We start from the raw sequence: 22,185 nt of genomic DNA on the forward strand, positions 1-22,185 counted from the left end.
CTTAAATTGAGGAGTGAATTAAATGTAACAAAGTAAGCATTAAATATTTTCAGTTAATATTAAAGACTACTCTATATATCTAAGTTGAACATCATTTAAAAATAATGGTCTTTTAGAAAATGGGTTTAATAGAACCTTTTAAAATTTTTATTCACTTTTATTTTTTTTAATATTTTATGTAGCACATGCCAAAATTTAATTCAATTTCAATTAGTGGATACCATATGCAGGAGGCAGGGGCTGATGCCATTCTGGAACTGGCCTATACTATAGCTGATGGGTTGGAATATTGTAGAACTGGACTCCAAGCTGGTCTGACAATTGATGAATTTGCACCAAGGTGAGTAAATTGACTCAGAGATTGTCTTAATAGACAATTTTTAGGACCAATTTATGAGTGTACAGTAGATCTAGTGACAAAATAAATCTGTATTTATAAATGTCATACCTCAATCCTTTTACGTTTTATTGGAGTAATAATGAGAGAATAAGCCAATACTGTTGATGATTAAAAATCAGGATTAAATTTGACTACTTCTTGGTAAGTTAGAGGAATCTTGTTTCCAGCTATTCAGAAAACACAATTACCTGACATATTTTGACAATTAAAATTGTAAACATCTTATTTCAGGCATATTAGCTTTTATTCTTTTAATTTTCCATTTTAAAAAGTAAGTCCAGGATAGGCGTATTTCATTTTTTTTCTGTTGCACTTACATAATATAAATGTTTTGGAATGCACAGTGCTATTTAAAACATTTCTGTTTCAAAATAGCTTGTTAATGAAGTTGTATGAAGAATACAGAAAAGCTTGGGGTGCCTGGGTGGTACAGTCAGTTGAGCATCTAACTCATAGTTTCGGCTAAGGTTGTAATCTCGGGATCCTGAGATGCAGCCCCGTGTGGGGCTCTGTGCTCAGCGTGGAGTCAGCTTGAGATTCTCCCTTTCCCTCAGCTCCTTCTACTCGTGCTCTCTCCCTCTCTTAAATAAATAAATCTTAAAAAAGAAGTATGGAAAAGCTTAACTAAAGTTTATGAAGTGCTTAAATTCGGTGATCAAAAATTGGTCAGTTAAGCAATTAATTGCTAAGTTTTGCTCTAGGCTGAGAACCAGTTTATGTGTTGGGGGAAAAAAAAAACAAACTTATGAAAAACATGACTTCTGTCCTCAGATTGTTTATAGATTAGTGAATACTTCTTTATACCAGAGGCTGTTATATACATAATGTGACAGCATTTCTCAGAGTGTGGTCCAAGGACTCTTCAGGGTCACTACCCTTCCTGGAGTCTTTCAGGTTAAATTGTTTTCATGATTGTATTAAGACTTTATCTGCCTTTTTCACCTCCATTCTTTCAAAAGTCTATAGTATTGTTTCCCAGAAACTACATGATATGTGATGTTGTAGCAGATTAAATGTAGAAGCAGATATTGACTTCACCTGTCTTCCCTGAAGCCACATATTAGTTTTGCAAAAATGTAAAATAGTAACTGTTTTATTATAATTTTTTATTTTAGCAAAGTATAATTATTTTTCATAAAAATGTTACATATATTAACATGTTATCTGATTGTTGTTTCTAAATGAATTAATATGTAAATATTGACAGATAATATCCAAATAAAGATTACTTGGGGTTTTTAGTAATTTTTAAGAATGAAAAGGTATTCTGAGACAAATATTTGAGAACAGCAGTGTTAAGAACGTCCAAGGGCATACCACGAATTTTTATTAGTCTTTCGTTTCTTTACTTAAGGCGCACCGTGTCTTATATAAAGAAACACAGCTTTTGTGCCTCTAGACACATGCAAGTAAACTAAACTAAATGTGTAACTCAGCTGCAGGATATAAAATAAAAAATTAGTGGGTTTAAGGGCAATTGGAGAAATATATGCCTATATAAAAACAAACAAACAAACAAACAAACAAACACAGGAAAACTTTCTTGCTATCCAAAGAAAACAAGTTGGTGGTTTTATTCCCTTCATAGGTGACCCCTGACTTACGTACTGGGTATTCTTGAAGTATTTTAATTTTGGATAGTGATTCATTCTTTATTTGAGGGCACAAGAGGAACTTCTTTCCTAAGAACAAAACAAAACAAACAAACAAACAAAAAAATGAAAAACCAATTGTAAAGTGAATAATTCCCACCTGAAGCAAATAATCAGAGCTCTTTCTTCTGTGTGCCTTAAACCGTACTTTTATCTGTTAGGTTTAAAGTTACTTAAGTTTATATGCTTTGATTTTAGTTCAAATTAAATTATTTAAAATTAAAATCTAGTGTGTGATACAATTAGTTTTATTTTCCATTTTATATTGCCAAGTATAATCAAATAATGGACTTAACATTACTATTTTAGGTTGTCTTTCTTCTGGGGAATTGGGATGAACTTTTATATGGAAATAGCAAAAATGAGAGCTGGGAGAAAACTCTGGGCTCACTTAATAGAGAAAATGTTTCAGCCTAAAAATTCTAAATCCCTTCTTCTGAGAGCTCATTGTCAAACATCAGGATGGTCACTTACTGAGCAGGTATATATATAATTTAAAGTGTAGAGGTTTAGCAAATTCATATATTGTCTTACAAGCAACATAGCACAGTCAGGAAGTAGATTTAAGAACCCATCTATTTATGTTTGAAAATTATAATTATTCTGAAGCATAATGCACATTTATGTGTTTTAACATGTGTTATAATAAATAAAACTGGCTCCCTCCAGTGGTTAACTATGGAAATCATATAAATTGGCTTACTATAGTTTTGCTTTTTTTTTACTACTTACTATAGTTTTAGATTTTTAAAAGTGAAAGAAAAAAAAAAAGAACGTGATGATTAGGAACAAGTAAAAACCCGAGTTTAGTTAATATTATCTTAAATTATTTTAAGAGTTAAAATTCTTAATATAAAATTGCCTGATTAAAGTTTTGTGCATATATATGTTATTTATTTTAGTTACCTGTTTTAAGTATGCATGCAAACAGACCCATTTAAAGACTCTAATGATTTGAGTAATTTAAATTCATTCTATTAGAAGATTGTGTGATAATCTTTTTCCATGTCTTTTTTTATGTATTATTTTGATACATTAAAAATAATTCATAACTTTAAAGTTAACATTGCTTTTATATACTTAAAAGTGAATAAAAACTAGTATACACATTAAATATGACTTTAGGTACTTATAAATGGAGGAATACAGTTTCAGGGTTGGCAGAAATAGTTGTTGGCTTAACCTCCTCATTTTTATAACTAAGGAAGCTAAGGTTCAGAAGATCCAAGGATTTGCCCAAATCACAATCAGGAAGAGAATGAATTCCAGATTTTTTATCTCATAGTACATTGTTCATCTGTTTCACTGATCACTTATTAATAAATCATTTGTTGAGTGCTTGTTAAATCTGGCTTGTTTACTAATTTGTCTAAATTTACTGGATATTCTGAAGCCTAATGTAGACATGGCAAAATAAGTATGCAAGAGCCACTGCTTAACCATAGTAGCATCTCTTATCGACTGTTGCCTTGTTTTGACTTTTTGCTTTTCACCGAATGTTTTAGGACCCTTATAACAACATTATTCGTACTACAGTAGAAGCAATGGCAGCAGTGTTTGGAGGTACTCAGTCTTTGCACACAAATTCTTTTGATGAAGCCTTGGGTTTGCCAACTGTGAAAAGTGCTCGAATTGCCAGGAATACACAGATCATTATTCAAGAAGAATCTGGGATTCCCAAAGTGGCTGATCCTTGGGGAGGTTCCTATATGATGGAATCTCTCACAAATGATGTTTATGAGGCTGCCTTGAAGGTCAGTTTCTCTTCTTTAAAACTTGGGTTTTAAGATTTACAGATTTATTAAGATTTATAGATATTTTGATTTATAAATCAAATCATTTATAGATTTATATCAAGATTTATAAAATGAGAGAAAAAATTTATGATTCAACTTTAATAGTATACAAATAGAAACATAATTTAAAAATACACTTGTATTTGTATTAAATATTTTCTTCAAAGAGTTAAAAAGACTGACCGTTAAAAGGCTATAACATAAAAAAGCAGTCCTTTGTCTTCTACTTGCTTTTTTCCCACTTCCTTGAATCAGTACATCTTTTTTGTTTGTTTTATCTCCATATTTTAGAATTACACATGTATGCTAGGTCTAATTCCATCAGTTTTAGGCATTATCTATTGCTTTGTAGTATGGTAGTTTAGTATTTTAGCTGATTCTTACCTCTGCTTTCTCTTGTCTGATACTACTACCAATAAAATTATATCTCAATAGTAGATATCCTTCTGAAGTCCTCCAGTGCTCTCATTTGATTTCAGCTGATTTCTCTTTAGACGTGCTGACTGTTGTGGCCTTTGACTTTCCTTTACCGTTATCCTGGGAATTCTTTTTACCTCTGCTATGTTGAATCTGCAGCTCGAATCCTTTGTCTACCTCTATTGATTTATCCCTTGTTATCTTGAAGCATACCGCATAGGAACCTCCTCTAAAAGTGGTACATGGCAGATTACTTATATGAAACTTTGGGTGTTCAAAAATGTCTTCATTCTACTTTGGTATTTGATGGATAGTCTGACTTTGAAATTATTTTCATTTTTGAGTGTGTAAGCATTGATCTACCTTTTATCCTTGCTTTTTATTCTAGCTTCCACTACTTCTGTTTAGAAATCTGATGCTATTTTCACTCTCAGGAACTTTCTAACAGTTGCAGGATCTCTTTATTTTTGAGTTGCTAGACTTCGGTGTGTTTACTTTTTCCTGCATTTCATGAGACCTTCGGTGGGCATTTTTCATCTCCCCCATTTTTCATGTTCTCATAGCCCTAAGAAATTGTCTTGTATTACTTTTTTGATAATTTCCTCCCTGCCAGTTTTCTGTGATTTCTCTTTCTAGAGCTCGTAGTTGTTGGGTAAGGACCTCCTTAGGTACCCTGATGTTCCTCTCTGTTCTATAACTTATCCATGAGATTCTGTTTTGTTTTCTTGGACCAGAGTCATCAACTTTAAATTTCTATTTACTTTAAAATTCATATATCATATTTTTAATTTTCAAAAGCTCATTTTTGTTTTTGTGTTTTCTTCCTTGTATGTTATACTACTTGTTTCATTAAAAAATACAGAATCTGATTATTTCTGAGGCTATTAATTATTTTTTTGAAGTTTCCTTCTATATCCTATATTGTCTGTTTTCTCTATGTGCCTTTGTCTTTAGTGTTATTACTCAGAATGCAGGTTTTTATTTCAACAAGACATCTTACCCATGCCTCTTTCTGTACTTTTTGTTTGATATAGCCCATTGCTTTTCTGCAGAAGTAAACTTTGGTCCATTTTCTGTAAGCAGTAAACTTTGGTTCTCTTGACTGAATGGGAGAGGGGTAGTTGCAAATTCTAAATTCTAGTCCCCCATCTTTTTAGCCTCCTATCTTACCTTTGGCCTCTTTTATATCCAACATGAATTCTTATTCTTGACTTCTTCGGAAAAAATAAAATAAAATAAAATTAACTTTGTTCCTTTCTGCAAAGTCACATACCCTTCCACCATTCATTTTCCCACCATCTCATATATACATATATATGTATATATGAGGCTGTGATTAAAAGTTTAGATCTTCCCTGGTATCAGTAAGATGGAGTTACATCATTACTCTGCTGCTCAAATAAAAAATAAAATTGCATTTTGAAATATACTTTTTAAAGAATACTTATTTATGTGACCATGAATTTATTTACTTATGTAACTAAAAATAAAGATGAGATAATTGTTGTTATTTTTAGTTTTCTCCCAAGACTTGAGTGAGGTTCTGTTTTCCAGAATCTACATCTTAGTTTTTCTGTTTTCTTTTCAAGTACCTTTAAGTACCTAATTTCTTTTTTTAACTGAGATATAACTGACTCATAACATTGTGTTAGGTTAAGATATACAACATGATGATTTGATATATGTATGAATTGTGAAATGATTACCAGAATAAGTTTAGTTAATATCCATGCCTGTTACAAAATTTTTTTCCTTGTGATAAGACCTCTTAAGATCTGCTTTCTTGGGGTGCCTGGGTGGCTCAATGGGTTAAAGCCTCTGCCTTCATCTCAGGTCATGATCTCAGGGTCCTGGGATCGAGCCCCACATCGGGCTCTCTGCTTGGCAGGGAGTCTACTTCCCCCTCTCTTTCTGCTTGCCTCTCTGCCTACTTGTGATCTCTCTCTGTCAAATAAATAAATAAAGTCTTAAAAAAAAAAAAAAGATCTTTCTTAGCAACTTTCAAATACATAGTAGTGTATTGTTAACTCTGTAGAATTTCTCTTTCTTTCTTTTTTTTTTTTTTTTTTAGTTTTTATTTATTCATTTAAGAAAACTCTGCCCCCAACATGGGGCTTAAACTCACCAACCTGAGATCAAGAGTTGCCTGCTCTCCTTGACTGAGCCAGCCAGGCACCCCTAACTGTTGTAGAATTTCTAATTAATGCTCTTGAAGTCTACTTGATTCTTTTCTTACAAAGTGTTAAACTTACCACTAAAATAGCTTATTACTTTATTAATATTAGTATTTATGTGATATAACTAATTTGTATAGTTTATAAAAATATCTTTATATTCTTTTCCAGTTTTATTAATCTATTTTTCTTATTAGCTCATTGATGAAATTGAAGAGATGGGTGGAATGGCCAAAGCTGTGGCAGAAGGAATACCTAAACTTCGAATTGAAGAATGTGCTGCCCGAAGGCAAGCAAGAATAGATTCTGGTAAGATAAAATGAAAACGTTTATGTGTGAAATCCAGTGTTTAAAAAGAAATATTAATTTCTATTTGAAGAAAACACATGTGAGTTATAAAACAAAGATAATGGAAAAATGAAACTTGGATAGAATGGTTCTCATCTCTGTCTGTCTGTCTTTCTATCCATCTATCCATCCATCCATCTATCTCCCTGTTTGTATTTTTGCATGCATGGGTGCACACAGGTAAGCATGTGTAGAGTATGTGTGGAGGTATGCCCATTGTTTATATATACGTGTGTAGGTGGGTATCTCCAACATTTTAAAGATGGTATTATTATTGGTCATTGTGCTTTGCGTTGGAGTATTTATTTACTCATTCAGTCAGTCAACACTTTTAGTAGTTAGCATTTGAGGCACTGTGCTGTGTCTGGGCTTACAATTGTGAATAGGTCAAATATGCTCTCTCCACCCTCAGAGCTTACATTTTAGTAAGAGAGAAAATGAACAAGTAAACAAATAAACAAGATAATTATAAATTGTGATGAGTTCTATAAAGGAAATACGAGGACGGGGTGGGTGGCAGGATGTCTTTAGATACAGTAATAATCTGGTAGTTTGAGGCTAAATATATTTTTATTGTGTCAAGGAAATGTCTTTATAATTCTGGTTTATTACTTACAAATATTAAAAGTATTTTTTGTTAAAAGTGATTGGCTGTAAAAGAATTCAAGAAAACTTTGAAATGCTATTAAATGTTAATCCTCTTTAAAAATCTTGATGTAGCTGCTATTATTATTTTAATTTTGTAGTGTTAAAAGAGGGTTTATCAGAAACTCTGGGGAAGCATATAGTGTAGGAGAATAATAAAAGTCCTTCCTTACAGAGATTCTGATACATATCTGTTCTTTCCCCTTTCACCCCCATTTTATTGGGATTTGCTTTACTGATGTATATTGAAGTTTCATTAATATTTAAGAATACTGCCGCTTCTGGGTGGCTCAGTCAGTGAAGTGACTGCCTTTGGCTCAGGTTATGATCCCAGGGTCCTGGGATTGAGCCCCACATAGGGCTTCCTGCTCAGCAGGAGAGTCTGCTTTCCCCTCTCCCTCTGTTCATTCTCTTCTCTCACTCATTCTCTCTCTCTTTTAAATAAATGAACAAAATTTTAAAAAGATTTAAGAATACTACTTAAAAATATTAAGCTTATAAGAAAAGTAGGTGATGATCAGAGCATTACTATTAGGCAATTATTTATGAATAGAATCTATATGTTATTTTCCTCTGGAAAATTAATAGGTTCTGAAATAATTGTTGGAGTAAATAAGTACCAGTTGGAAAAAGAAGAATCTGTGGAAGTTCTGGCGATTGATAATACTTCAGTGCGTAACAAACAGATTGAAAAACTCAAGAAGGTAATAATAGCTATCATTTTTTGAGTGCTTTCTGTCTTCTGGGCACTGTGTAAGCACTTACATTATCTTGCTTAATCCTTGTAACAACCACATGAGGTGGGTATTATATCCCAACATTTTGAACTTAAGGAAATAAAAGATAAGATTGCCAGGAGTAAATAATTGAACAGCCAAGACTCAAATCTGTCTGTTGACACCAAACATTCATGTTTTAAATCATGACAACTGCATCTGTGAAACTTACATATTGTTATTAAAAATCACTATAATAATAATACCTGCCGTTATTTACAGATTAAAACAAAGGCTTAAATGATTATGTTACTCACTCAAAAACAAAATTAAGTTCAGAGTATCTGAACCCAGGATTTTTCACTATAATTTGTTTCCACTAGACCATGGTTTCTGATACTACTATGAAAGTATCATTTTTTTTTCTGTTTTTTTTTTAAACTCAAATATATTTTAATGGTGCTTTAGTAAGATACAGTTTATAAATGAAACATTTATTTTGATTGAAACTAGAGTAGTAGTTTTATTTCTGATTTCTTGCCAAGATGAATCAAAGTATATGAAATGCTAAGATGAAACATAGTCTTATAGTCGTAACATATATTTCTATTGTGAGAAGCTACCGTGGTCTCTTAATCTTTGGCTTTTATAATTACTGTTATTTCTAAGGTAAGGAATTTGACATTATTTAGCGATCTTTAACGGTTTTCATTGGTTTACTTTCCCTGTGATAGTTTAAGATCTGACTTTTTTTTCCCTTCTCAGTTTAGATGTTCTTTAGGAATCTAAGAGTTTGTTTGGTTAGACTGAATGCACAACCATCATCTTCCTTTTTTTTTAATGGCAGATGTTTAATGAAATTATTTCCATTTTCACCCTTAATGAGGAGATAAGGACCCCTCTCTCATTTTTGTCATGCTTTTTACAATGTCCTATTTAGGGTGTAGCATGTTATTTTCAGTCATCACAAATATCTCAACCTTTATTATATTTGGAAAACTCCTTTTCTCCTCTCTTATACTTTAGGCTTTTATTAACTCTGCACCTCACTGCTTGAGGAGTTCATTTTGCCATAAATGATGTTAAACTTCATTTTGGGCAAGAGAGAAATTCAATAGTGATAATGGAGTTGGGTTTTTTCCTTGCCCTTAGTATAAGATTTCTGGTCCACTTCTGCTTATACATATTATATAATTTTAGTAGCATCTTGAGCAGTATCATATTTTAGACTCTTTTATAGATGGTGTAATCTTGTAAGAAATTGGATTTTAGATAACTTTGTTTAGGCAGGTTGTTGGTAGAGCAAGATAGAGCAAGACCTGAGAGGAAAAGTTTTTTACCATGCTTTTCATTGTCTTTTTGTCTCCTGCAATATTTCTCACTGTCTCTTGTCTTTTTTTCTCTCTTTTTGGATTATTTTAATTTTTATTTTTTAAGCCCAACTTGGGACTTAAACTCACAACCCAGAGATTAAGATCTAAGCTGAGATCAAGAGTCCGATGCTTACCTGACTGAGCCACCCAGGCGCTCCTCTTTGGGTTATTTTTAAGTAAAGAAAAACCATATACATATGTATTATTACCAATATATCTGTTAATTAACAAAGGAAAACAACATATAACTGAAGTATTCTCTAAGTTGTAATCTATTATTATCATTTTTTCTTCCTTGTGACTCTTACTCTTTAGTGTGTCTTTGAAATTACACATGTAAAACATCTACTTGTTTTTGATATCTTGTTACATAAGTAAAGCCTAAGTAGAGTCACCACTATTATTTATTATTGCCCTACTTGTTTCTGATTTATCAGGATTATGCAGAATTCAGTATTATTTTAGGAAATCCTTAAATGTTTATTGAATGAGTGAATGAATAAATTGAATGAGTATCAGTCCTAGGTTACATACTATTCTCTCCTTTTTTTTCCTTTTGTTTTTGAGTTTAGGATTATGGAACAATTTCTGTGTGCTGTAGTATCAGTGTCTGATTTCCTGATCTCTCTTTTATTCTCTATTCATGAAAATTGTCCCTTTTCTTGACCTTTTTCTTAAGGTCAAATCCAGCAGGGATCAAGATTTGGCTGAACGGTGTCTTGCTGCACTGACTGAATGTGCTGCCAGTGGAGACGGGAATATCCTGGCTCTTGCAGTGGAAGCAACTCGTGCAAGGTGAGGGTATTTAAGTTTGGAGATTGCCAAATACCAGAAGTTGACCTGCTTCTCAAAGTGTACTTAAATGAAAGGTTGATCATATAAACCATGTGAGCCTAAACAAGTATATTGGAAACTCAAATGAAGCTAGTTTTTATTTTTCTTAAATATCAGCGCACTAACAACATTCATGTCTTTTTTTTAAGCATGTAAACATTAAGAGACTTTACTCTCCTTAAAATTTAAAAATGAAACATTAACTTTTAAAATATATCAAGAATGAAGTCATCTTGTTTTGAGAAAGTCCATCTTACGAGGGAAAATACCCTCAGGTCACTAGTAACTCCCTAATGTAGATCTAAGTATTTCTGTAAATATATGAACAAAACAGCAAAAGTGATTGATTTTTGTCAAGTTCTGTTATTAGCAAAATAAGGTAGTGAGAACTGTTCAGGTACATGTGCTCATTTCCCATCTCCAGAGAAAAGCTGGAGGTTTGTTATTTTAGCAGCTATATGGTAATGAATTATAAATGACCTTACATATGTTCTTCACCAAGGGCATCATGAAACCTTTCTGAGCAGGAAACATGTTTAAGCTCTCCCCTTTCCTTCTCTAGGTGAAAGGTGGCATGCTGAGAGCCCTAGGAACCCATGCGCCACAGTGTGGTGCAGGACATAGTGCAGCCAGGCAGCCAGCTAGCCAAACAGTGGGGTTCCCGAAGACATTTTATTCATGTACAGTACTTGGATATCACCAGGGTTTGAGCAGATAGAGTGCTATTCATGATACTCTAAGTGCCACTGTCCTGTAGGCATCTGGAGCTCTTAAAGATGTATTAAAAATCATTGAATAGATCCTGTATTAGAGTTCATTAATGCATCCATGCAGCTGGCTGAAATTCTGTTTACACTGGTTATTAAATCTTTCTAACAAGGTTTGGGAAAGGGTCAGAAGAATTATAGATGAGAAAAGATGAGCCAGCCTTTTAAGATTTGCAATAAGAAATTACAGAAAAACTTGCTGAAGCCCTTCAGAGGAAAAACTCATTAAGCCTCCTTCACCACTCCCACCAGGATGGGTGGAGAGTATATTAATACTTTATTAGTATATTATTATATTATTATTATATTATTTTATATTTCTTTATTATTTTATTTTATATATATTTAAATATATTTCATATATTTATATTTTTATATATTTATGTATTTATATATTATATATTATATATTTAAATATATTTTATATTTATTTATTTATATTTATATTATTATATTAGTATATTAATAAAGTATATTAATACTTTAATTTCCCTATGGCTTGGGACATTTTAAGTTATTGTAATGAACCCATGTCACTCATTTGTAGGTTGAGAAGTTTAATGTACTTTCAAATATAGGGAGACATTTTTATTTTTGACAGTAAACAAACCTACTCTTTGTTCAGAGGTTGACAAGGCTTCTCTGTCTTCCAAAGCTATTGACTGTGTAGTTAACTTTGAATAGACAGTAAAAATAAAGGGCAATCAGTACTTTGTCTCATAGTACATACAGAAAAGCAAATAAACCGCAGAAAATTATCTCCCAATACATGATGTCACTAAGTGAATTATTTTTGCTTTTGTTATTTATTGCTTAATATAATAACCTTTTCTTTTTAACATGTTGTTTTAAGTGCTTAAGTGGTAGAATAAATAGTATGTGGGTTGGGTTTGTTTGTTTGTTTTCCAGTTTTTATTTCTTATAAGAAATAAAAAAAAAACTTATCTGCTTATAGTCCTCTAATGGTCTCCCCTGCCTTTTTAAATTAAAACCTAATCTTACCATGGCCTCCAAGATTGTGTAAGATACGAATCTGGCATATTTCTTTGACCTCACCTTATTCTACTTCCTTCATTAGGCTGTGTCCCCAGTGTCCTTGTTCTAGTTTTAGAACAAGGAGCATGTTTTTCTACCTCTCAGAACCTCTGCATTTAGTACTTCCTTTTTCAAATGGTTTTCCCCCTTATGCTCCCTTGAGTTTCTCCTTCTCATCATTTAGGTCTTAGTTCTAAAGTTAAATATTCATGTCTTCAGTTCTTTAGCTTTCCCAGAGATCCCATTTCACCTGTTCCAGTGTGTTCATAGTGCTTATTATCACATGAAATTCTTATTCATTCACTTGTGTGCATGTGTATTGTTTGTGTCCACTGACTAAATGATAAGCTCTGTAAGAGCAGTATCTCCCCCTCCAAGTCTTATTTATCATCGTATGTCTAGCACTTACCAAGCTTTTCCCATATTAGGCTCTCAGTAATTGTTGAATGAATTAGTAAACAATGGATGGAATATGCCAGAAGACTTACTTTCTATCAAAATGTATCAGCAGGAGGGGGTCTCTGGGCAGTTAAGCATCTGACTCTTGATTTCAATTCAGGCCATGATCTCAGGGTTGTGAGATTAGGCCCTGCATTGGGCTCCAACCTGGATGTGGAGCCTGCTTAAGATTCTCTCTCTCCCTCTGCCCTAGGCCCTGCTCACGCGCGCTCTCTCTCTCTCTCTCAAAAGGAAAAAAGAAAAAGAACAAGAAAAAAAGTATCAGTGGGAATCTTGTTCCCTTTGCCTATTTGTATTGTTAGGTGGTAAATTATTCATATAATTTTATAGTTTTTTAAGTCATTCCATTATTTTTTAGTTAACAAATGTTAAAAAGAGAGTACTGTGTATAAAGGCATCCAGAATCATTTTTCACTAGTATTCTGAGGAAAGATACTTTCATCAATGCAGTAAAAAAATACTCCAAGTAAAATAAGTTGGTCAGAGAAAGATGAATACCGGAAGATTTTTGGTAGCATATATTTTACTTAGGTAATAAAGTATGTCTAATTATATTGAATATTTATGTAAATATTTTTATCTCAAATGATGATGTTAATAAAACCTCTATTTTATTATTTTCATATTTTAGATGTACAGTTGGAGAAATCACAGATGCTATGAAAAAGGTGTTTGGTGAACATAAAGCTAATGATCGTATGGTGAGTGGAGCCTATCGCCAGGAATTTGGAGAAAGTAAAGAGATATCATATGCTATCAAGAGGTAATATATGAGATTTCTTTCACCAGAATGTCTTTTCTGTTAACATAATCCTTATGAATCAAATTTGGGCTTATTTTTCTCACATACCATTTGGAAAATATTTGAATTGACTTTCCTATTAGTCTGTAGGTTTACTAATATCATATTTTAAATTTTCACCATAGTTCCCTTTAGGAGTTTCTCGTTTAAATCAAATTTTTTTTTTAACTAACATTGATACTGCTTCCTATCCCCTGGGTGCTTATATTTCAGTCTCCTTAATATAGTATACTTTCATATTTTCCTAAGTTTATTCAAACTGTTTAATTGTTTAAATAATTATAAAATAATTTCCTATTTGAAAATAAGTAGTTGGTTGCCATCTATGCATAAATTAAAATCAAACTCTCCGAACTGACAGTATATAGCACTGTCAAACATGATTAGGAAATATAAATTAATAGAAATTGATCATAGTTCCGAGGTGTAAATGTAGCTTCCTGATTTTTTTTCTCAACCTTTGTAGTTTCCCTCTTTTTGTATCACTAGTTATAATATGAGATAAATATCAAAACATCCAAGGTGAAAGTCATCAAAATGAAACTTTTTTTTCTTTTAATAAAAACAAATGTAGTACTTTTTCATATGGGGTATAAATTTATTGATTTAAGCAGACAGATATTTTGATTATATGTCATTAGAAAGTACCACATTGCAGTCAGCTTGGAGGAGTTCACACTTGTGATGAGTAGGTGAGATACAGACACTTCAAAGCAACCAGTGAGTCACATTTGTATAAAAAACTCTGAAAGGTACCTTTTAGGTTATATTTAAATATTTATGCATATTATACCCTGGAGACTGGCTTACGAAGGTGAAAAGTTGTCGTTTCCTCATCTTGCTTCACTGTGATGTTCTCAGGTGTTATGGGCTTATTGGTTGTGCCATCTTGCAGACTTTCCTCTAAGGGAAATGTGTTAAGCATACCCAAGCTTTAATGGAATTCTCAATTTAAAATAGAGATCTTCACAAAATATGAGTAAACAGATCCAAAAAGATATTTTTAAATAAACTTGAAGGATTTGCTGTGAATAAATTATAGTTTTTATATCTTATCTTTGGACAATTAACAACATATAAATTTTATTTTATTATTATTACTTTTAATAACTGCTGTATTTTGAAATGTTCTTAGGGTAAATAAATTCAAGGATCGTGAAGGTCGTAGGCCTCGTCTTCTTGTGGCAAAAATGGGACAAGATGGACATGACAGAGGAGCAAAAGTTATCGCTACAGGATTTGCTGATCTTGGTTTTGATGTGGACATAGGTCCTCTTTTTCAGGTACTGAAAATTGCTGGGAGAATTTCAAAAGAATGTCATTAATCACTTATATTTAGAAAAAATAATGATAAGATGATAAACCATGATGATGTTTTTCAAGTTGTTAAAGAAGAAAATGAGTTAGGCAGATTCCCAAATTTATTTTTGAATGTATATAATCCAGTTAATTATGACAGAAATAGGAAAGTAGTATAATTTATGTTAATATACTTATTTCTCAGACTTGGTAAAAATCAGTAACTCAGATTGTTGTTAGGTGTCTGAGACTGAAGGTTACTTTGAAAAATCTTATTCTTTTGAGATTCAACTAATAATTTATTGAGATTTGACTAATAATTTGTGGGAAACATAACCCACAGTGGATTGGTGGGAAGTGTTTTGAAAGAGAAATCAAGCATTAGAGTGAGAGGTTCAGTTCATAATTAGATTTTCTCTTCTTTTTACTCTCTAGTAGTATTTTATTTAATCACAGAATATTTGGTCCAGCAGAGTAATAATTTGTTGGAAGTAAATGAAACTGAAATTCTCTATAGAGTGGTATAATAATCATTCCCTACAAAATATCTTTGGTTGAGTACATTATAATAATAAGTTGTAATAAGTTTGTAATAAGTTTCATATTAAAGGCTTCATCTATTATATACTTCTTGATCATCTACCAAATGCTAGGTTCTCAGTTGAGTAAGATATGATTTTTGTCTTCAGGGAGATTGCAGACTCCTAACAGAAAGAGATTTACTTACCAGTAATCACAGCAGAATAATAATGTAATTAAGTTTTGAACAAGGAACTTGTCCAAATATTCTAGGGACTTATGGTTGAGCTGTGCCTTCTGGAAGCCTGGAAAGCAAGGCAGGGAAGGGCATGCTAAGAAAGGTTGGCTTGGGCAGGGGGCCAGAGGTATAGAGTCATGAAGACATGATGTCTTCAAGTGACTATGAAGTTCAGTGCAATTAGAATACAGAGCATGGGATGGTATGTAGATTATGATGAATAGCCTTATATGTGCCATTCTAAGAAGTTAGAACATATCCCAAAGGTGTTTAGGCAGAGTGACAATCAAATGTATACTTTAGAAAGCTCACTTTCCAGGAAAATCACTTTCTGAAGTGGATTGAGAGGAGCCGTGACTAGATGCAAGGAGTCCAGTTCAGATGTTCAGTAAATCTGAGTGAGAAGCAAGGCAGGCCTTAACCAAGGCAGTATCAGGGTCTTAGCAGAAGTCAGCTAGGATTGTGAAGAAAATTTAAAAAAGGGACTATTTACAGATAAGGAGGCAGGCTTAAGAGAACCAGCTTATGGAACATTCAGATAAAGATGACCATATAGGTTGGATATGCATGTCTGGAGCATAGAAGAGAGGTCTCCATTATAAATAAGATTTTGAGACTTGCAGTATGTAAATGGTACTTAAAACCATGAAAACCGGTGTAACTTCCCATCAGAAATGTATATCACAAGATGAGAACTTGAACACCAAAAGGGAAAAGGGGAGGATATAGCAAAGGAGGGAAAGGGAATGGGGTGAGGAGTGAGATAAAAACTGAGGAAGAAGGAGAGTTTCAGGGAAAAGGAAATACTATTATTCCACCCTGTGGATGGGTCAACTAAGATGAAGCCTGAAGAGTATTCATTGCATTTTTACCAGCAAAGAGGTAAGCCTTTCTGAAGAGGTCCATACTCTGTAGAATCTGTAAGATTTTCCCTTTCTGAATTTATTTATTTATTTATGTTAGCAAACATATAAAAACATCATTAATTTTTGATATAGTGTTCAATGATGAATTTTTAAATATTACTATAGAAAGTCTAGAAGAAGTTTTCACTATGAAGCGCTAGCCTGAACTTCTGGAGATAACATCTTTGAACTGTGTTGGTAGGTAAATTAATAAATACATTTAAGCTAGGTTTTGTTAAGAACCTCAAATATATTTTAGTTTAAATAAATACATATATTTAGATTGTTTTCATTCTTCCTTTGAGTTGAATACTTTCCCATTCTAGTTTTTTACTTACATTCTGCTATGCTTTTACTTTAGATTTTTGTTTGTTTGTTTACAAGGCGGGGGGGGGGAAAGAGAGAGGAGAGAGGGACAGCTGGAGAGAGAGCCGAGCAGATGTCCTGCTAAGCGGGGAGCCTGATGCGGGGCTTGATCCCAGGACCCTGAGATCATGATGTGAGCTGAAATCAAGAGTCCAACACTTAACTGGCTGGGCCGCTCAGGTGCCCCTTTGTTTGTTTTAAATAATGACCAAATATAATACATTCCTGATATTTAGTAATTAGCTTTCAGGAAATATTTTTTTATAAAATGAAAGTAATTAAAAACAATTATTGTCATTCATTGGCACTTAAAAGAATTTTTCAATGAGCTGCAAGTTCATTTCTCCTTTACATGCCGTCTATAAAAATATAGTATACCTTTTAATACCACCAACTTTGTTAACATAATACTTTATCATTAAAAAAAAGAAACATTTTCCTGTAGATGAAGGTACTTTCCTTCAGTTCTGTGTCTTGATTTAGGTAAAATTAGATTTGAAGTTTTAGAATGCTCAGTATTTGATAACATAAAATACAATTTATTGTGTATAAACATAAAGCATGGAACTGAATTGTTTAAATGGAATTTTAATCTAATGAATTTTGGTAACAGGGATGATATGAATGACCAGTCAGGCATAAGTCAATTAAATTTGTTAATGCATCAATACCAAGAATATGCACATTTTCTTAAACGTTTTAATTTCATAGGTTATATTTTTCACAGACTGATTTTTTTAGCAGTATGCTATGTGATTTACTTAGAGATCTTCTTGAACGTGGCTTCATTCCCAAGATGCGTAGGATCTTTTGTTTTCACACTGAAATGAGCCCTAAAATATTGCCGAACTAGGAAATTTTCAGATAATAATTTTTTTGAGCTTATAATTGTTCAGCAGTTTCTGAGATAACTTTATCCCCCCCAAATTTCTCGATTTGCATTATATTTACAATGCAAAACTTGTAGGTATCTTTTATATGAAGTTATTTAAATACATGAAAATTATCAAAGCAAATGTCACTCATTGCAGAAAATGAATATGATCTTGGGTAACTCAATTCATAATTGAATACTTGAAAATATCCTTTATGATTCTGTATAGCATACTGGTTAAATCCAGTTAATAATGAAGAACAGCCTTCTTGGCACCATCCCTTCTCTTGTTTATGTATTTGCCAGGGTTTTGTAGCTAGCCCCTTAACTGGTTTCTAGAGTTCTCATGTTATTTTGATTCATATGTTGCTGTCAATTCAGTGTCTTCATGGGAGACTGAGGTCCTGAGCTTCCTAGTGTACTGTCTTACTAAAGTCACTTTTTCCCACCCATTTTATTTTAAAACCTAAAATTCACTTTTCACATTGAATTTTATGTTTAGTCTTTTACTTCTTCATAGATACTATGATATGTTGGCTTGTACTGCTCAACCACTCAATAAATGTTGATAAGACAACAGATGTATTTTACAAAAATTGTAATGTGAAGAGATAATATATTTTGCCTAAGGATAATTCCTTATCCTAAAGGTTTTTGGGGGAGCTATATTTGGTGTAACTTAAATCTAATCGATAAATTCTAGGGCTAGAAGCAAAGACAGGAGTGGTGTTTATTTTATCAAGGATGAGTTGAGATTTATGATTTGAGAATGATGACATAATGAAGTTATATTCACTTCAAGATTTTTAATGAGAAAAACCGTGGAATGCCAATTAAGTAGATAATAGTTTTAAAATACTCTTTGGAATAAATGATGATTTGTTTCTTCACTTTCTGATTGCTTAGACTCCCCATGAAGTGGCCCAGCAGGCCGTGGATGCAGATGTGCACGCTGTGGGTGTGAGCACACTTGCTGCTGGTCATAAAACCCTAGTTCCTGAGCTCATCAAAGAGCTCAACTCCCTGGGACGGCCAGATATTCTTGTCATGTGTGGAGGAGTGATACCACCACAGGTATTGTTCATTTCCTGTATTTTTCTAGTATTATGATGGGAATCCTGACTAATGTTAGTTTATATGTGGTTCCCACTTACTGTATACATTTACTAAAGATAAATTTGCTGTAGATGTTGATTTAAATTATTTCCTGGTAATTTTACTAAGTAAATCTTACTTAAAAAGTGGGCAATGTTGTTTTCTATTCAAGCTATATTGTAATTCATTTTGTATGATTTAACAATTTACAAAGCTTCTATGAGGGAATTACCTCCTTGCAAACTAATAACCTAGATAGAGATCTACTTTCTTCATATTCAGTAAAGAATGATGGAAAAGGAACAGGATAAAAGTAATAAAATCTCACAGCTAGACTAGAGAAGAATGGTAAACACATTGCATCTATCAACCCCTAGACACAGACAGTGTCCACTACTTGTCATGGTAGTGAAGTGAGTCCTTTGATAACCAGTCAGCATCACTTGTTTTTGTTGTTTCCGAGTAGCTACCTTGTTCTGTTCTTCGTGTTTCCATCCGTGGATGTTGTCCTGACTCAGAGCTCTATCAGTTACATGGTCTTGTAAAACCTCTTTTTCATTAAAGCTAATTTTATTGGGGCATAGTTTTCTTAGATCAAAAATATCCTAATTCAGAAATAAATGGAATCAGCTTGTTCTGGAAATTCAATAATTTGAATTTCCCCCGATTGGGGAACAGTTGGATTCTTGAACAAAAATATGGATCATCTTAGAAAAGGAGAAATAAATGCTAGGTAACAATCAATGATGTCAGTTAATTTATTAATGGGGTGGGAGGATATCTTCCACATACTACCTTACCTGTCAGTTAAAATAATTAGTTAAAATATAAATTTGGTTTGCTTCCAATCCAGTTTTTTTTTTAATTAACATATAATGTATTATTAGCCCCAGGGGTACAGGTCTGTGAATCGTCAGGCTTACACACTTCACAGCACTCACCATAGCACATACCCTCCCCAATGTCCATAACCCCACCCCCCTCTCCAATCCCGTTTTTAATCATATCAAGTTTTCTTTTTTTATTGAGAATGGAAAAAATAGAAGTGTATATGAGATTGTTCTAAGTAAATAATTGATAGATGCTACAAAGACCCCTCCACGAGAGCAGGAGTCTATCAGTGAAGTGTGATCTTATGTCGAGGTCTATAATTTTTCCTGCATACCACTCAGAATATAAAATAGTGACTTATGTACCACTTATGAGATCAGACAATATATATATGAAATTGTGAGGTTGATAATCATGCAGATCTAGCAAGCAAACTATATATTATTTATTCTTTCTAACAACACAGTACTTAAGGTGTTAGAGTCAACACAAAACTCCTTTTGTTAACATACTTGCCTATTATTTTTGCAAATACAGTTTACTATATGGGAATATAAAGGGTGTTTATTCTTTATTGTCTGTCTTGGAAACTTTTATCTGTATTGCAGTTTTAGAGTCTGTAATATATAAGCTGTTAGATGTGATTTAAATTTAAGAGCCAAAATAATTAGGCTTCACAAAATATCAGAATTGAAATATGAGTTGAGAAAAAACACAGGCCTGTTATCTAAGTCAGCTCACATTTTTAAGAAATATATTTCACAGAAGTTGTATTAACCCTCTGGATATTTGAATTACTCAAAACATCCATAGACGTCTTCCATACCTTTTTCCCTATGAGTTTAAAGACTAAAGATTATTTTCTGTAATGACACACATGTAATATGAGTATCCTTTATAATTGTAGCAGCCAACACTTATGCATACACACAGCATATATATAAACTGGAATCACTGTGTTGTAACCTGAAACCATGTAACCTTGTGTCAACTATATTCAAATAAAAAAATTTAACAACCCCCCCCCAAAGTATCACCATTCACCAACTGCAGACAAAACATCTTAGAGGAAATAAATAGCCTAGTAAACTCAAACCTATAATGTGAAACTAGATTTAACACAAGTTAATAGTCACAAGTAGTGAAAATTTAGGCAAGAGAAAATTACGTGGTTTTGTTCTTAGAAGTTCTTGGTCAGTGGGTCATACTGCTTCTTACTACATGTCACACACTGGGGTAATTTGGAAAATGTGTGATAGATGGGTTATTATTAGCAGTCCTGGGGAAGCAAGAATTTTTCAGCTCCAAATGCAAATGGTGTACCAGTTGAGAAAGCTGGGGGCATTGGCGACAAAGAATAAAGGACAGCGTTCATTGTCCTGGTGTCATTTCCTTGAAATTAGAAATATTGTCTCTTCTATTAATTAAACAAATTCTTTCAACAGGATTATGAATTTCTGTTTGAAGTTGGAGTTTCCAATGTGTTTGGTCCTGGGACTCGAATTCCAAAGGCTGCCATTCAAGTGCTTGATGATATTGAGAAGTGTTTGGAAAAGAAGCAGCAATCTATGTAATATCCTGTTTTTGTGTTAGCTTTTTTCTAAAATAGTCTTTCAGTGATGATCAGAGCATAAAACCATGTCTTCAGTTTAATTCAACACTTGATTTGTGCTGTCTTGAAAGCTTTACATTAAAATACCTGATTTATAAAAATTTTGTGATGTTCTAATTGTATATATACAGTTTCACTTTAAAAATTAAAAAAAATATATATATACCCTTAAAAGCTCTACATGTTTAATACTTCATCAGAAACTCTAGACAAATGTATGATTTTAAAAAGTCATGGTATTTATTTGAAGTATTTCTTATAAAACTATTCTTTCTATTTTAAAAATTAAACTTTACCTAAAAAAAATCTAACTAGTCCCATTCTTCAAGTTAGTATTATATTGACTTAAACACCAAAAACAAAATCCATATATGAACAAAATAATTACACCTATCTTGGAAAAAATAAGGCAGAGTATTTACGTAGAGAAATATATTATGGTTGTAATCTTCAACCAAATTCTACTAGAATCACTTCAATAAGAATATTAAATCAGATAAGGATGAAATGGCAGAATATTTCTTTAAATCTGACTTTACTTTCTTCCTGGGCATGAACATATGACTTTGTTATTTCTGGGCTTGTCTCAAGACCCAGGAGACTGGATGTTTATGAATAGTCCCTAAAATGAAAGTGTGTAGGAATAATGATGTAGATTAATAATGATGTAAGCTGGGAGTGTAGAAGGGCTATGATGTCTGGAGAAGCTAGTGGTATAACTCAATCCAAGTCTGAAGGTCTGAGAATCAAGAGAGCCTATAGTATAAATCATACCCTAAGGCCTATAAAAGATGATATGACTGTCCCAGATCAATTAGTGAGGCAGGAAATAAGAGGGGTGGATTCCTCTCTCCTCTGCCTTTCATTTCACTGAGACCCTCAAAAGATAGGGTGATGCTCACATCACTGGAGTGGGCAATTTACTAAATCCACTGATTCAAATGCTAGTCTCATCCAGAAACACCAGAACATACACACACCAAAATAATATATAATCAGGACATCCCATGGCCAGTCAAGTGGATTAC

General features: G+C 32.8%; 1 protein-coding gene across 4 annotated transcripts in view; it reads left to right on the forward strand.

Moving 5' to 3' along the window:
- MMUT (methylmalonyl-CoA mutase) overlaps window positions 1-21,258 on the forward strand; it is a 31,301-nt gene extending 10,043 nt beyond the window's left edge. For 3 of the 4 annotated variants that reach the window (XM_032861971.1, XM_032861969.1, XM_032861970.1), the window contains exons 4-13: window positions 183-340; window positions 2,362-2,533; window positions 3,558-3,806; window positions 6,637-6,748; window positions 8,021-8,136; window positions 10,201-10,316; window positions 13,248-13,379; window positions 14,554-14,701; window positions 18,526-18,693; window positions 20,991-21,258. In XM_032861971.1, coding sequence (XP_032717862.1) covers window positions 183-340; window positions 2,362-2,533; window positions 3,558-3,806; window positions 6,637-6,748; window positions 8,021-8,136; window positions 10,201-10,316; window positions 13,248-13,379; window positions 14,554-14,701; window positions 18,526-18,693; window positions 20,991-21,119 — 1,500 coding nt within the window. In that variant the 3' untranslated portion in view covers window positions 21,120-21,258. The remainder of the gene's footprint in view (window positions 1-182; window positions 341-2,361; window positions 2,534-3,557; window positions 3,807-6,636; window positions 6,749-8,020; window positions 8,137-10,200; window positions 10,317-13,247; window positions 13,380-14,553; window positions 14,702-18,525; window positions 18,694-20,990) is intronic. The other variant, XM_032861973.1, reaches the window with a different exon arrangement.
- Window positions 21,259-22,185: the final 927 nt, after the last annotated feature.

The sequence above is a fragment of the Lontra canadensis genome, unplaced genomic scaffold, assembly GCF_010015895.1.
Source record: "Lontra canadensis isolate GAN:19392208 unplaced genomic scaffold, GSC_riverotter_1.0 scaffold23, whole genome shotgun sequence".
Classification (NCBI taxonomy): Eukaryota; Metazoa; Chordata; class Mammalia; order Carnivora; family Mustelidae; genus Lontra; species Lontra canadensis.